At 35.1% G+C, this 14,816-nt stretch overlaps 1 protein-coding gene across 5 annotated transcripts in view; it reads right to left on the bottom strand.

The window, feature by feature from the left end:
- EPHA7 (EPH receptor A7) overlaps window positions 1–14,816 on the bottom strand; it is a 169,881-nt gene that overhangs the window by 30,265 nt on the left and 124,800 nt on the right. For all 5 annotated transcript variants that reach the window (XM_006778241.2, XM_006778242.2, XM_006778243.2 and 2 more), the window contains exon 6: window positions 2,178–2,302. In XM_006778241.2, coding sequence (XP_006778304.1) covers window positions 2,178–2,302 — 125 coding nt within the window. The remainder of the gene's footprint in view (window positions 1–2,177; window positions 2,303–14,816) is intronic.

Below are 14,816 nucleotides of genomic sequence, written 5' to 3'. Positions count from 1 at the left end.
AGAATATTATGCTTTTATTATTATAGATAAGCTTAAGAATAAAATAAATTTTAAAATTCAAGAATATGAAAACTCCATCAAAATAATATGCAAATGAATACAAATTTAAAACTTAATTGATATGCCTCTAAATGGTCTATTCATGAAAAAAGTAATAAAAACTGCTCAACCAAATATACAATTTTAGAGAGTTTATTATTTGTTCTATAATAAATTCCTGTGCTCAACTGTGACTGTCAATAAAACTCTCATTGAAATCTGAAAATGTCAGTGTGGTTGTTTGATTTTTCTTTACATTGGTATTTACAAAAGTGTAAATAGTTGTATATCCAAACTGTATTTGTGATTTATAGTGAAACTGATTTGTGATTGTCTTCATTATAATCATTCATAAAAATGATAGTTGGTATTATAAATATGCATTTATCTAAAACCAAACAAGGCATAATTAATATTAGATGACATAATGATATAAATACACGTGTTATATGTATATATCAGGTGTTTACATACATTATAGTGCAATACAGTTATTCCCTTTTAATTATTGCCTAATTTATAAGTTCAGCGAATGGACATACATTTTCTTTCTGTTACGCAAAATAGAAAAGGAACTATTTAAGTAAGGATTTGCAAAATATCTTGTTTCACTGTGAGAAACTTCACTTTCATTTACCATGTAACTTACATTTAAAAAAATGTATTTTATTGCTTTTGAAATCTGATGTAATTTCAGAAGGGATTATAACTGTTAGAGATCATTGAAAACAGACATAAAAACCAACATTAAAAACAAGGATTCCCTCAGAAACACATTTTTGATGGGACAAAAAATGTTTCCCTGGTACAAAGTGAGGTATTTAAAATATAACTTTGGCAGTGGAGTCAGGAATTCATAAGGGAAATAATAAGTTGAAATATTGTAAACTTAATTTGAACATTGAAACTAATCTTAAACTGTTTTTGCTTCAAAAGGAAAAACATCACTGCCAATGCACTAGTGCACAGTAAGTATTCATTCAAGTAGATCAGCCCCCAAGTTTTTCAAAAGCTTTAAGTTCCTATTTTTAAATGCTGTCTAAATTGTTAAAATAGCCCTGGCTGGTTTGGCTCGGTGGATAGAGCATTGGCCTGTGGACTGAAGGGTCCCAGGTTCAATTCTGGTCAAGGACATGTGCCGGGTTGTGGGTTTGATCCCCAGTAGTCGGTGTGCGGGAGGCAGCTGATCAGTGATGCTCATTGATGTTTCTCTCTCTCCCTTCCTCCCTGAAATCAATAAATATACACTAATAATCAATAAATAAACAACTAAATAAACAAATGGTTAAAATAGTTATAGGTATATTATAGCACTTCAGCTAACTCACTTAAGTCAACAATAGTAACACATATTACTAGTATTACTATAACTATTAGTAATAACAATTCAAACCTTGAACCAGGTCCTTCTGTGAGGTAGAGCCTACATAACAATTTGTGACCAAGGGCACCGTGCTCCCCCTCTCTCCAGACCACTCAGAAATACATGCACTCAAATGCTCAGACATGTCACTATTTATTAAAATGTAGCAAATATGGAGATTAAAGAGGCAGCACTTGGGTTTCCACCATACTATTTTTTCATGGAGAAAGGAGTATAAAGAAGTGGTCTTGGACATGATTCACATAACATAGATAAATTTCACAATGAATTTAAGGAAGTAGACTATCATCAGCCGATTCTAAAATTTAGAGAATACTGCAAAGTTCCTGCAAAAAAACATTTTTAATTTTCAAATGACTAAATAATTTGAGGCCATCATCATCTCACTGAAACCACACAAATAAATAAATCAGTAAAGGTCCAAGCAGAAATCCTAAAATAAACATTTTTCAAAAATGCATTGGGCTGTGTGGTTTGGGTGGCCCTAAAACATGCTCCACCTAATTATTATGATTTCAAAATCTGAATAAGCAAGTATATTACTAGAGGAATATTTTCATTTGTGCAGCAGAAATTTAATACACAGAAATTATAATAATGAGTCATAGTTTCAAGGAGATAATGATCAAAACTGACTAAACTAAGAATTCTGAAGTACCTCCGAAGAGTTGGCAGAATGACCAACTTTAGTCTGCAGTGCAGGAGGACGAAAGGAGACACACACTTTGGTCCATCTCCTGCTCCCGGTACTTACTTTCTCGTAATACTTGATCTCATATTCGGTGATGACTCCATTGGGATGCTCGGGCTCCTGCCAGGAAAGCTCCACACTGCGCTGCAGCACCCGCTCCTTCATGACGCCGCTCACTTGCGAGGGAGCTGTTGGGACAAGATGTGTCAATAAACAATGAGAAAAGGCACTGGATGCCTCGAATCAAATGTCACCACTGATCAGTCCCATGCTGTGCCAGTTTCATTAAGGTAAAAGAAAGCACCTTTTCACAGCTCACCATTCAGAAGGTAATGAATATTCAACCAGGACCTTATTACTGTTCATAAACCTTAATAGAAATTTAAATTAAAGTGCAAACAGCAGAAGATAGCATTGTTCAAGTTAGTGAAAAATGGAAATGCTGGGGCTGAGAATGACAATTAAGCAAGTGAATGCTAATGAAGGCTACAAAATATGATTTCAGATTAATCTCCAGTGATAAACTAAGTCCAAATATTTATTTCACATGCAACAGTAATATGCTTATAAAAGAAAAAAATAACTTAATATCATGCAAGAAAAAGTTATGAAATCGATGCTTTAATTTTCAACTAAAGGAATCACACGTTTATAATATCATGCAAGAAAAAGTTATGAAATCGATACTTTAATTTTCAACTAAAGGAATCACACTTTTTTAAAAAAAAAATGTTTTTATGTTCCATGGGTGTGTGTGTATTCCCAAAGAATCCCAATTAACCTTGGCAAAAAATTTTCTTACACTTCTTTTGGTGAAGAGCAAGAAAATGCTAAAGCTGCTGGTATTCAAATATGCGCGCGAGAACACGTATATACTCTTGCACGTGTAATTTATACTTAGGTAACCTAGGCCTCAAGCTTTGAAAGAAGCAGTTCAAACTATAATTTTTCCTTCTCTTTCTATATAGATAATAATATGCTTAGAGCTCTTTCAGTCTAATTAGTGGCATATACTCTCTTTTGGTAGCTAAGACTGTGGAAGGCAGCAAACTAATTTGCTCTGTCTAATTTGCTCAGTGATGATTAACTAGTTGTCTTCTGTGTCTAAATGAGGAGCTGCACTGGCTGGGCTGAATTTCAGGGGGGTCATTATGTTCCATGTATCATGCTCTATCTCATCCTGTAAAATATTCTCAGGCTGTTAATTTAATTTTCAGATGTCCAAATTTGTTAATAATCCCGCTGACAGAAAAGCAATTATATGGGGCCAAAGCTGTTTAAGCAAGCTTCTGATGTTTATCCTCTTGGCTTTATTTTGCTCCTTCTCCTTTTTAATATTTTCTTGTATCAATGTCTAGAGAAAACATTTTTCACTTCTTTCCGGCTTGGCGGTTGGGAGGGAAGGACATGGAAGATGCATGACTCCCATTTCCTCACAGATTACTAACAAAAGCATAACTAGGGAAGATTAAGTGGAACAACTTTTGCTTTCGGGCGATGCAGCTGAAGTACTCAACACACTGTGCTTACAGAATAAATGTGTGTCTGATGTTTCCAATGAAGCAAATTTCTAATAAGAAATCTTATTTTTGCCACTTTTAAAACCTGATTATATGCAGGGAAGAAGCACTTGTTTCTAAAGTGATTTGCCTCTCTACCCAGAGCATGCGTGGCATATCTCAGCCCACTCTGATGTTAGAGGCTGCTTCCTGGGAAAACAAGCCTCACCTAAGCACGAGGTGAGATTCTACTAAGTAAATGCTCTCTAATTGTCCAATTTAGATAAAATCATTCATAAAGCCCTGTATTTTAATTCTAATTAGTAAAAAATAGAATGCAGCAGCCCAGGTAAGAATACCATAATTGTCGACACCCTTAATTACTCTATAAAGCTGCTGGTGTACAACACAGGGTGTGCCATTTGGAAATAGGTTAGCTGAAAATAGGTGGGAGACCTAGTCGATACCAATCTCTAGGTCTCTTTCAAATAACACACATAGCTAAATATGATTTCCAGCTAAGTCAAACTGTAAGACATTTTGATTAGTTTCTGTCCTTAATTATTAAGTGAAGGAGGCAGAAGACACACTGAATTTGCCAACGTATGGAGGGGACTTGGTGTATACATTTACCACATTTAGTTTCTGATATGTTTTAACAAGATCTAAGTATAGACAGATTGGATTTCTGCAAGTCACACACTAAAATGATATTCATTGTTTCATCCCGGAAAACCAATAAAATTATGGTAATTAGGGGTGGGGGAGAAATACCTAAAATACTTTTCAAACGGATAGTATTTTGAAACCTGTGTCGGCACTAACAGTGCAGTGTGCTACTCCCCCCAAACCCCTTCCTCTTTTGTAAAAGGAGCCATATCTGTGACTATACTCCTGATTTTCTATTTCCTTTTTTAAAAAATTATCCCTTGGTGATACTGTAGCAAGTCACACATTTGAGAGGATCAGAGACAGAAGTACTAGCACATGGCCTTAGAGAATAGATAAATTGCATGATAGGAAAAATCTTTCCCTGTCTTATGTCCTTCAAATACAATATTTTGGTACAGAAAAACTAATAATATTTTCCCTCGAGTTTCAATATCATAGTCATTAAGGATATACAACCCAAAAGAGATATAGCTAAGGTAGTCAGATTCTAATAGGGTTATTACTTTCAGATAAATTTATGTGTACAAGCAAAATTGAAGTTGCATAATCTTAAAACACAATGATTTCTATGGTGAATATATATATGATCTACTAAACTACTCACATTGTTATAATTTCGCTAAAAATATACTCACACTTATGCCAAAATATTCAATTTACTACAATGTGAAGTTCACTTTGAAAAGAATATGTACACAATTAAATTTTATACATAGTTAACAACCAAATATGTACTATGACATTTAAATTGTAATTTCCACATTTATCAGTTAAAATAAAATATATTATAATCAGAATTGATTTGAAGTTAATAAGTAGTAACCAGCAATAATAAATTCCCTAAATTGAAAAAGCAGGAAAAAAAAACCTTCATATAGAGGAGCTTTTAAACATGATTTTTTAGTAGGGTTTAAACAAATGATTAACAGATTCATTTCTCACCTAAATTTCTTGATATATGCATACACAAAAATTAATTTTAACTGAAAAAACAGATGGAACATTTTTGCCCTTAAAATCTTCACAACTTATTGAGACATATCTGGAGTCTTTACAAATAACCGTGAAAGATGACCTTAGGAAATTCAGAAGATGGGTTCGTGGCTCAAAGGGGTCGATTTCAACAGTATGAAAACAAGGTTGATAAAGCTGATGCAACAGGAATACAGAAACCTAATAACAGGCAGAAGGTAATTTGTGGGCTAGGTTTGTTAGTGTGAACCTTTGAATTACAAAATAATCAGTAAGAATGTCAGGTTTATGAAAAGACCTGAACCAATCAACAATTTACAGATTTTGCACTTCAAGCATTCATGCATGACTTTTGAGCTTAATCAATTTATAATTAAAATCCAAATACAAAAGACACTGCACTCCCCCACCCCGGCAAATGTTAAGTTTGCCTTCATGCATGGAAAAATTTCCTAGCACAAAGTAGGGGGAAAAGACAATATTAAAACATAGTGTAGGAGGATATCCAAAGATATCCATAGTCTAATCTCTGGAATACGTGAATGTGCATCAGTATATGGCAAAATGGGCACTGCAGATGTAACCAAGGTTATAGATCTTACAGTACAGTCATTATCCTGGACATCCCCCGGTGGGTTCAATCTAATCACATCAGCATTCAGAGCAGAAATTTCTCCAACCAGTGTCAGAGAGGTGCTGCTGAAGGAGAGGCCAGGGAGGTGTGAAGCAGGGGAGGGTATAACCATGAGGGAAACATGAGACGTTTAGGGGACAGCCTTTAGGATCAAAGACTGGTCCTGGTTGACAGAGGCAGGGAAACAGGCCTACATTCTACAAGTGCAAAGGCCCCGGATTCTGGCAACAATATGAATGAGCTTGGAAGGAGGTTTTCCCGTCTCCAGACAAGAGCCTGGCCCAGATAACAATCTAATCCCACCCGGTGAGGCTGTCAACAGAGCATCCGGCCGAGAGCCCCACAGTGCCCAGATCTCTGTTTGTTATCTCTGGGAGATAATAAACAGGTATTGTTTTTAAGTTTTTGTAGTAATTTTTATGGTAGCAATAGAAAACCAATTCATATGGGTAGTAAAGCAAAAAATAGACTTACTGGTCTGTTTATAAAGTCTATGACAAAAGGTTAGTGATAAGATAGTTTGATAATGTGATATGTCAAACTTCATGTTGCAATAACAGGCAGTCAAGAAACTTTGATCTTAATTAGCACTCAAAACACAATGTCTTATAGGAAAGAAATCTTCATCGTATATTAAAAAAAAAACAGTCTTTGTGGTAGAACTTTAGTGAGGCTCATGAATTTTATTTTGGATTTAAAAAGTAATTTATACTAGTTCTCATTGTTACTTCACTTAAATGCTCTCATTGAACTTCAACAAAGAATGGTGAGTGGAAACATAATATTTGTATTCTAAAGAATAAAATGAGGTAAGATGGGTCAACAAGCATGGAATGAACTTTTGCCATGCATTTCAAGTTGTTAAGTCTATTGACATTTGTTAGGTTTCCATTAAATAAATACAAAAAGTGAAAATGAACAAATCTTTAGAACAGTCAAATGCAGATCTGACAGTAACAGAATAATAGTCTTTACTGAATGCTTTTGTTGCTGCACAGTAGGAAATTCGTTTTTAGCAACCCTTTGAAATCATAAATATGTGTATTATTAGCAGCCTAGTATTTTTAACACAGAGATTTTAGCTTCCTTACTCTTCCCACAGGTGTTTCATTTTGCACTACAGAAAAAGCATATATAAAAACATATAAATTTATTTCAATAACAAAACACTAGGCCATAGAACAGAGTTGAGTATCAATGTACCATATCAATTCCATTTGGGGGGTATGTAGGAACATGTAAAAAAATTCTAACATGTGATTTCACTAAACTTTAATTTCCTGACTGTAAACAAAGGTGTTAGTAGTAGTAATATGATGAGCAGTAAACATAAAATTTATCTAACAAAAAGAAGCACAAGAACTAAGGGCAATTGAGCCCACAGCAATTATGAGCAATCAATTTGTGATAGAGGTCTGTCAAATTATTTTTGGTAAGAAAGAAGCGTGATTTATAGCTAAAAAAAAACATAAAATCTCATTCTAAAATACATAGTTGAGAAAAGCCAGTATAAAATGAATTTATCTTTTTTAAACTTAAATTATGTTATTTGCATTGCTATCTAACATACCAATTAGGATAATTTTTATTCAAAATGCAAAATATACAATTATAATAAGATATATCATAGAATGAATTTCTAAATATATTGAAGCACAATAACTGAAAAGACAACTTAAATACAAGTAAAACTAAGATCTGAAATTTTTTAATGAAGCCAATACACTTTCAGTAAGATAATACAACATAACAGGAACTATGAAAGTCAGTATTCTACTATTTGATTAAGAACAACCTTGCTCTTGAAAGCAATAGTTACAACATAGTCAGACAATACATCTTTCTGAGAATAAAGTTTTCTCTGTTATTATGAGACTAGAGGCCCAGTGCATGAAAATTCATGCACTGGAGGGGGCATCCCTCAGCCCGGCCTGCCCCTTCTCACAGTCCAGGAGCCCTCCTTATTGGCTGTGGGCACTGCCATCTTTGTGATGGTATGTGGGTCAAATAGCATATTCCCTCTCTATTAGATAGGATGATTACTAACCAATTGTTTGGATATTTAATGAATTACTATAGGAGCTAGCACTTCCTGGCAGAATCTCTAGATAAAATGCTTTAAGGTCAAAGGTGAGGACTGTGGGAGTTTTTTTCTGGTTCAAGTTCCTTATCATATACTAGCTTGTTCAGTAGCAATGTCTTTTAACATAGTCTAGCATTAAACTAAGTACCCTTCACTGTTCCACTAAAATGCTTAGAGGTAAGAGTACTACAACAACCTTTTATTCATTTCTGATAAAAGCTTCATTTGTTTGTAAATTCAACAAATAATTTTTCATGATGATAATAGCATAAACAAAGAATTGCATGGGCTGCAAAGATGATGAGGCCACATTTCCCACTTTGAAGGAGATTTTAATGTAGAAAATAAGTTAGAATGTAAATGTACTCAATTTGAATGCACAATTAAACATCATAGCATAGATGAAGTATGAACCAAGTGCTAGCAAATTCTTGGGAGGCAGTAAAGAGTAAAACACAAAAGCATTCCCTGTAACTCAGTGTTTGACTGGTATAAGTATATTTATCAGAAATGTTGCCATTATGTCTATAACCTGCAACAGATAACCTTCTATTAATCAATAATAACAGCCAGATTCAAGATTGGACCCATGATTTTCTCTCTAGAGGCCTCCACCAATAAGTCACCACTCACTGAATCATTCTTCCTCTGCTTCAGCTAATATAGAATTTTTTTTCCAATTACAGTTTACATTAAATATTATTCTGTATTAGTTTCAAGATGTACAGCATAGTGGCGAGAAAATCATACACTTTACCGAGTGTTCCACCTGATGCTTCATGCATCCAGATGGGCCCGCCCAGTGATTATGATCCTACCAACCACATTCCCCACGCTGAACCTACATCTCTGCGACTGTTTTGTCACTACCAATTTGCACTTCTTAATCCCTTCACCTTTTTCACCCAGCCCCCCAAGTCCCTTCCCCTCTGTCAAGCTATCAGTTTGCTCTTTGTACCTATGAGTCTGTTTCTACTTTGTTTGTTAGTTTAATTTGTTATTTAGATTCCACATACAAGTGAAATCATATGGCATTTGTCTGTCTCTGTCTGACTTATTTCACTTGGCATAATACCCTCCAGTTCCATCCAGGCTGCTGCAAAAGGTAGGCTTTCATTCTCTTCACGGCCGAGCCTGCAAAAGGTAGGCTTTCATTCTCTTCACGACCGAGTAGTATTCCATTATGTAAATGTACTACAGCTTTATATCCACTCACCTACTGGCAGGCACTCGGGTTGCTTCCATATCTTGTCTATTGTAAATAACATGGCAATGAATAGAGGAGTGCCTATATTTTTTGGAATTAATGTTTCGTGTTTCTTTGGATAAATACCCAGAAATAGAATCACTGGGTCATAAGGCAATTCTATTTTTAATGTTTGAGGAACCTCTACACTGTTTTCCATAGTGTTTGCATCAATCTGCATCCCACCAGCACTGCACTAGGGTTCCCTTTTCTTCACATCCTTCCCAACCCTTACTGTTGGTTGATTTATTGATGAGAGCCAATCTGACAGGTGTGAGGTGATATCTTACTGGGATTTTCATTTAATATAGATTTTTTTTCTAAAAAGATATTTTCTTTGCTGACAGCACTACACAATATAACATTTAACTATTTTATAGCTGTTTATCTCCTCAGTTATTCTGGTGCTCCTTGAAGGCAGGGCATTTAGAAGAGTATGTGAGGGTAGGACTGAAGTGCATGGCTCCAGCTCTGCACCTGGGCTCCATTGCTTATTTGAAGATTGTGTGAACCTTAGCAAGGAACTGAACATCCATGTGCCTCATTTTTCTCAGATTTAAAATAGCTATAATCAAACTGCATTCTTTATAAATAAAACTGTTCTAGAAATTTAATATATACATACATGTTAAACACTTAAAACCATTCCTGACACCTGGTAGGAACTCAGCAAATATACAGGGTGGCCCCTAAAATGTATACACACACTTTGAACAATTATAAAGGCAGTGTTTATTAAAACACATTTCATTTCCATTTAACAGCTGACAATTCATTTCGTTTTCACTCCTTTTCAGGTTTAACTGATTTGAAATAATGGGTAAAGCCAGACTAAGCTTTAAACAAAGAAAATTTATCCTAAAGTGCCACTAGCCTTTTTTTATGGGAATACATAAAAGATAAAGTTTGTGGTATAAAAACGCCAACAGTTGATGAATTGATAAATACTGAACAAAATTACTCTTGATGTTTGCAATTCCATTCCTTTGCATTATCAGCAGTGCCTGGATCAGAATGGTCATCAGTTTGAAAACAGGCATGGCAAAATAAATTATTTATTTCTGTAGATTCTTTTAAATTTTGAAAATGAACTGTATGTTAATAAACATCAACTTTATAATCATTCAAAGTGTGTATACATTTTTTGTGACACCCTGTATGTAGCACTCTTAGAAAGGCCTTGACAAGTCATAAGTGCTCAATGAGAGTTAGCTATGACTAGTGTTAGGAAGGGTAAAGGGTCTCCTAGACCTAGCAATTCTACTTCTACAAATTCCTCCTAACTGCCTCTGACTGCTGGCCTGATTGCCCCCAATTGGCCCCCTCTGCTGGCCTGGTTGCCCCTAACTCCCCCCTGCCGGCCTGGTTGCTCCTTATTGCCCACCCCATGGCCTGCTCGCCCCTTACTACATCCCCTGCCAGCTGGTCATCCCCAACTGCCCCCCTGTTGGCCTGGTCACCCCCAACTGCTCCCACCGCTGGCCTAGTCACCCCCAACTGCTCCCACCACTGGCCTGGTCACCCCCAACTGCAACTCCTGTCAGCTTGGTCACCCTTAACTGCACCCCTTTGCCAGCCTGGTCGCCCCTCACTGGCCCCCTCTGTGGACCTGATCACCCCTCACTGCCCCCCCTGCTGGCCTGGTTGCCCCACAGAGCCTGCTGCTCAGTCGTTTGGTCATCCCTCGCTAACCCCCCTGACGGCCTTGTCGCACCACTCAGCCTGTTTGGTCGTCTGTTCGGTTGTCTGTTCAGTTGTGATAGCTCCTGGCTCTTTATGTATATCGATTATTTTAGACTTTGTCTGTATTAGACTTACTGATGCCTTGGACTGACTCCAGCATACTCTAATTCTGAAATCAAATTAAGGCATCAGTATTTTTCAAATGATCCTCCTATGAAGCTGACCTACACGTGAGTTTCAGAACAGTCCTTTTGAAACTTTGGCAGGAACACAAATTATTATTTTAAGGTGGGATTCTAGTACTCTACATAAAAATTGTTGGCAAATTTTAGATTTTAAAACATTATATTGACATTTTTATTCAACTTATATAAATTAGACATGACCAATTTCTATAATTTATACTCTGTATTTGACATGCAATAGTAAGACATTTATGTTAAGTCATTTAGAAGGAACTTATTATTGCAAAAAACAAAACAAAAACAAACACACACACACACACACAAACACACACACACACACAAACACACACACACACACACAAAAACACCACAAAAAAACTACCATCAGGGGAAGAGGAATGACAGCACACATCCTTTTCAAATATTATAATCCATCAATTTAACAGAGCAGTACCAATGAAGCAATCCTTTCTATTTTAGCTGATGAGAAAAGTAATATTTTTAATAATTCTTTTAAAACACTTTTAAATTTGATCTATCAGTCCCTCTGACTCCATCTCTAATTTTCTAAGAATCCATGGTTAATATCTAGCTTGTTTATAAGGCTGACTACATAACTACAACCCATAGCTAGACGATTTTAGTTATGAAAATTAACTTAAATAAAATAAGATACACACCTACACACACATACATTCGTTTATGATCCAAACCTTCCTTACATGTCATCAGAATAAGTTTTATTTGTGTATATTTTATTTGACTTTGGAACATGTTTTTTCAATAGAGAGAGAATTGGTGTTGTATTTTAATCATAAAAATATTTTAATTCTATTTGACAATTTTTGAAATGTTAGGTTAGTCCAAATGTTTGTTATGAATATCTTTAATTATTATTTTCATTGCTAAATTCTTTATAACAAATATTCTTTCCATTAATTTATATCAAACAAAATATAAATTATTTTGCACTTGATACACTGTAACTATATTTCCTTACAATATGTACATCCTTCATTTAGATTAATAAGCTTAATTTATGTACTATTATATATTACATAACATAAAACATGAATTATTCTTATATTATGTAATAATATACATTAACATTTACACAAATAATGATGTGGCTTAAGAAAGCTCATTAGTTCCTCTCCCTAAATAGCTACACAATGTTTAAAATATTGTTTATTATAACAACATTCTGGAACTCCACAGATGTGGTTTCCTTTTCAGAAGTAATAAAGCCTGCATTCAAACAACATGTAGGTTGTTCATTAAGAGAAACATTATCAATAGGAATAATATGAAAGAAAGAGGAGGGGTACTATGTTAATTATATACAGTCAGAATAAATCATATATCCCTTTACAATAAAACTTGCATTACTAAATGCCAACTTTGTACTATGTGACTAAACTGTATTTATAACTCCCAAATCCTCTTTTAGTACACCACTGTTTTTCATTATTTTAAAATTAATATAATGTATTAAAACCAAATTTTTATTAAAAAAATTAATAAAATGGAATAAAATTGAGCTCATCACATATATTTCATTAAATGTTGCTTCATATATGTGTGTATGTATGAATATACCAAAGCAAAGATATACAGTATGCACTTGGGAATTACTATTAAGTTATTCTTTACATTTTTTGAAAGCCTCTTCATTACATGATATATAATTGAGGGTATATTCCTTCATAGAGTGATATACATGTGTGTAAAGTGATACAAAACATAATACAGCAAAAATAAGTTTGACAATTCCATATTACATCATTCTTTTACTCTATTGTAAACTTCTTTTTAAAATATATTTTTTGAATGATTTCAGAGAGGAAGCGAGAGGGAGATAGAAACATCAAAGATGAGAGAATCATTGATCAGCTGCCTTCTGAATGCCCCCTACTGGGGATCAAGCCCACAACCTGGTCATGTGCCCTGACCGGGAATCAAAACCTGATCTCCTGGTTCATAGGTCTAGGCTCAACCACTTACCCACACCGGCCAGGCTATTGCAAACTTTTTGATGATGGTTGAAGAAAATGATCAATTGCGTTGTATTCTGATTGCTACCAATTTCATACTATTCCACTTTATGGTTTCTTTTTATTCTAATTCTCCTCTTTGTATCTTCTTCTCTGGTATGAAATGATTTCTTTTTTGTTTTTTTTGTTTTTGCTAATCTGTACCCAAGGATATTTTTTTCCCATTGATTTTTAGAGAGAGTAGAAGGGAGGGAGGTAGACCAAGAGATAGAAACAGTGATGTGAGAGACACACATCAATTTATTGCCTCCAGCATGCGCCCTGCCCAAGGTAGGTGCCCTTGACCAGAATGGAACCTGGACCCTTCAGTCTGTGGCCCAACACTCTAACCGCTGAACCACACTGCTTAGGGCATGAATTGTTCTCTAATCTATTCATTCTTGGTCTAAAACACATAGATATCCAAACCAACCTACTTTCTTAAATATTATTTAACAATACTATTTTTGCAGAAATTGTCCATTACTGGTTTTGTTCACTTTATTTTTTAATAGCTCCCCCTCCCCAAATCATCACTCTGGCGCTCCTCACAATTCATTTGATTTTAATTTCCCATTCTATTATAAGTCAAATTATTCAAGGAATAGAAGAGAGATGGAAGAATAAAGGAAGAAGAATGAAACAAGAAAGAGGTGGTGGAGGATGAGGCAGAGGAAGATAAGAAGGAAATAAGTATCTAAAAACTCATTAAAATTACCTAATTTAAAATATGCAATTAAAGAATGTTATCATCTCAGTTGCTCCAGGTAATCTGAATATATTTTCATCTCCAAAGTGCATAAACTTAAAAAATTCATATTATTTAATCATAACTTCTCAATACCAGTCAAGATTTATTATTTCAAGAACCTACTACAAACTAAGCATTTAGTTTAATAGCGTCTGCTAAATACATTTCAATTAGCATTGCTGCTTGTATTTTAAACATGCTGCCTCACAATGTAAAAGCTATTACCTAGGCATTTAGGCATAAATGAAAACTACTTTAAATTCCCTAAACCTATATGATGGCAATGGTGCAATATGGCATTAATTTACTAAAACATATTTTAGCACCAAGAGAAAATTAATGAAGTTCACTAGTGGCCAATACCTTAGAAGTCACTTTTTGTTTTTCACAGAAGGCTGGGCATTCAGTTTAACTTTCTATAATATTCTTTAAAAATCAACAAATAAAACTACGGAATCACATCTATTCACTGAAAAAATCTGAGTTACAATGAACAGATATAGGTAACAAGAGTTACCAATCCTATCTAATAATAGACAAACATGGTAATGGACCATACCTCCACTACACTTCCCATTGGCTAATCAGCAGGATATGCAAATTAACTGCCAACAAAGATGGCGGCTGGCAGCCATGCAACTGAAGGGAACATAAGGCTTTCTTGCTCCAGTGATGGAGGAAGACAAGGTTCCCCGCCTGCCGCAGCCTGGCTCTGAGCTCCGGAAGCAACAATGTTTCAATTATAGAAGCTAAACAAACCCCAGATACCGGCTTTCAGTGGCCTCAGAGCTGGAGTGAGCAGGACAGCAATAATGTTTCAATTATAGAGGCCAAACAAACCCCAGATACCCGCTTTCAGCCAGCTGCGGCCTCAGAGCTGGAGCTGGCCCTCAGCTCCAGTGACAGCTATAGAAGGTAAATAAATCCCAGGATAAGAAAAAAAA

This window comes from Myotis davidii, unplaced genomic scaffold (genome assembly GCF_000327345.1).
Source record: "Myotis davidii unplaced genomic scaffold, ASM32734v1 scaffold269, whole genome shotgun sequence".
NCBI classification, from domain to species: Eukaryota; Metazoa; Chordata; class Mammalia; order Chiroptera; family Vespertilionidae; genus Myotis; species Myotis davidii.
The sequence above is the reverse complement of the archived record's forward strand: the minus strand, read 5'-3'. Positions and strand labels throughout refer to the sequence as shown.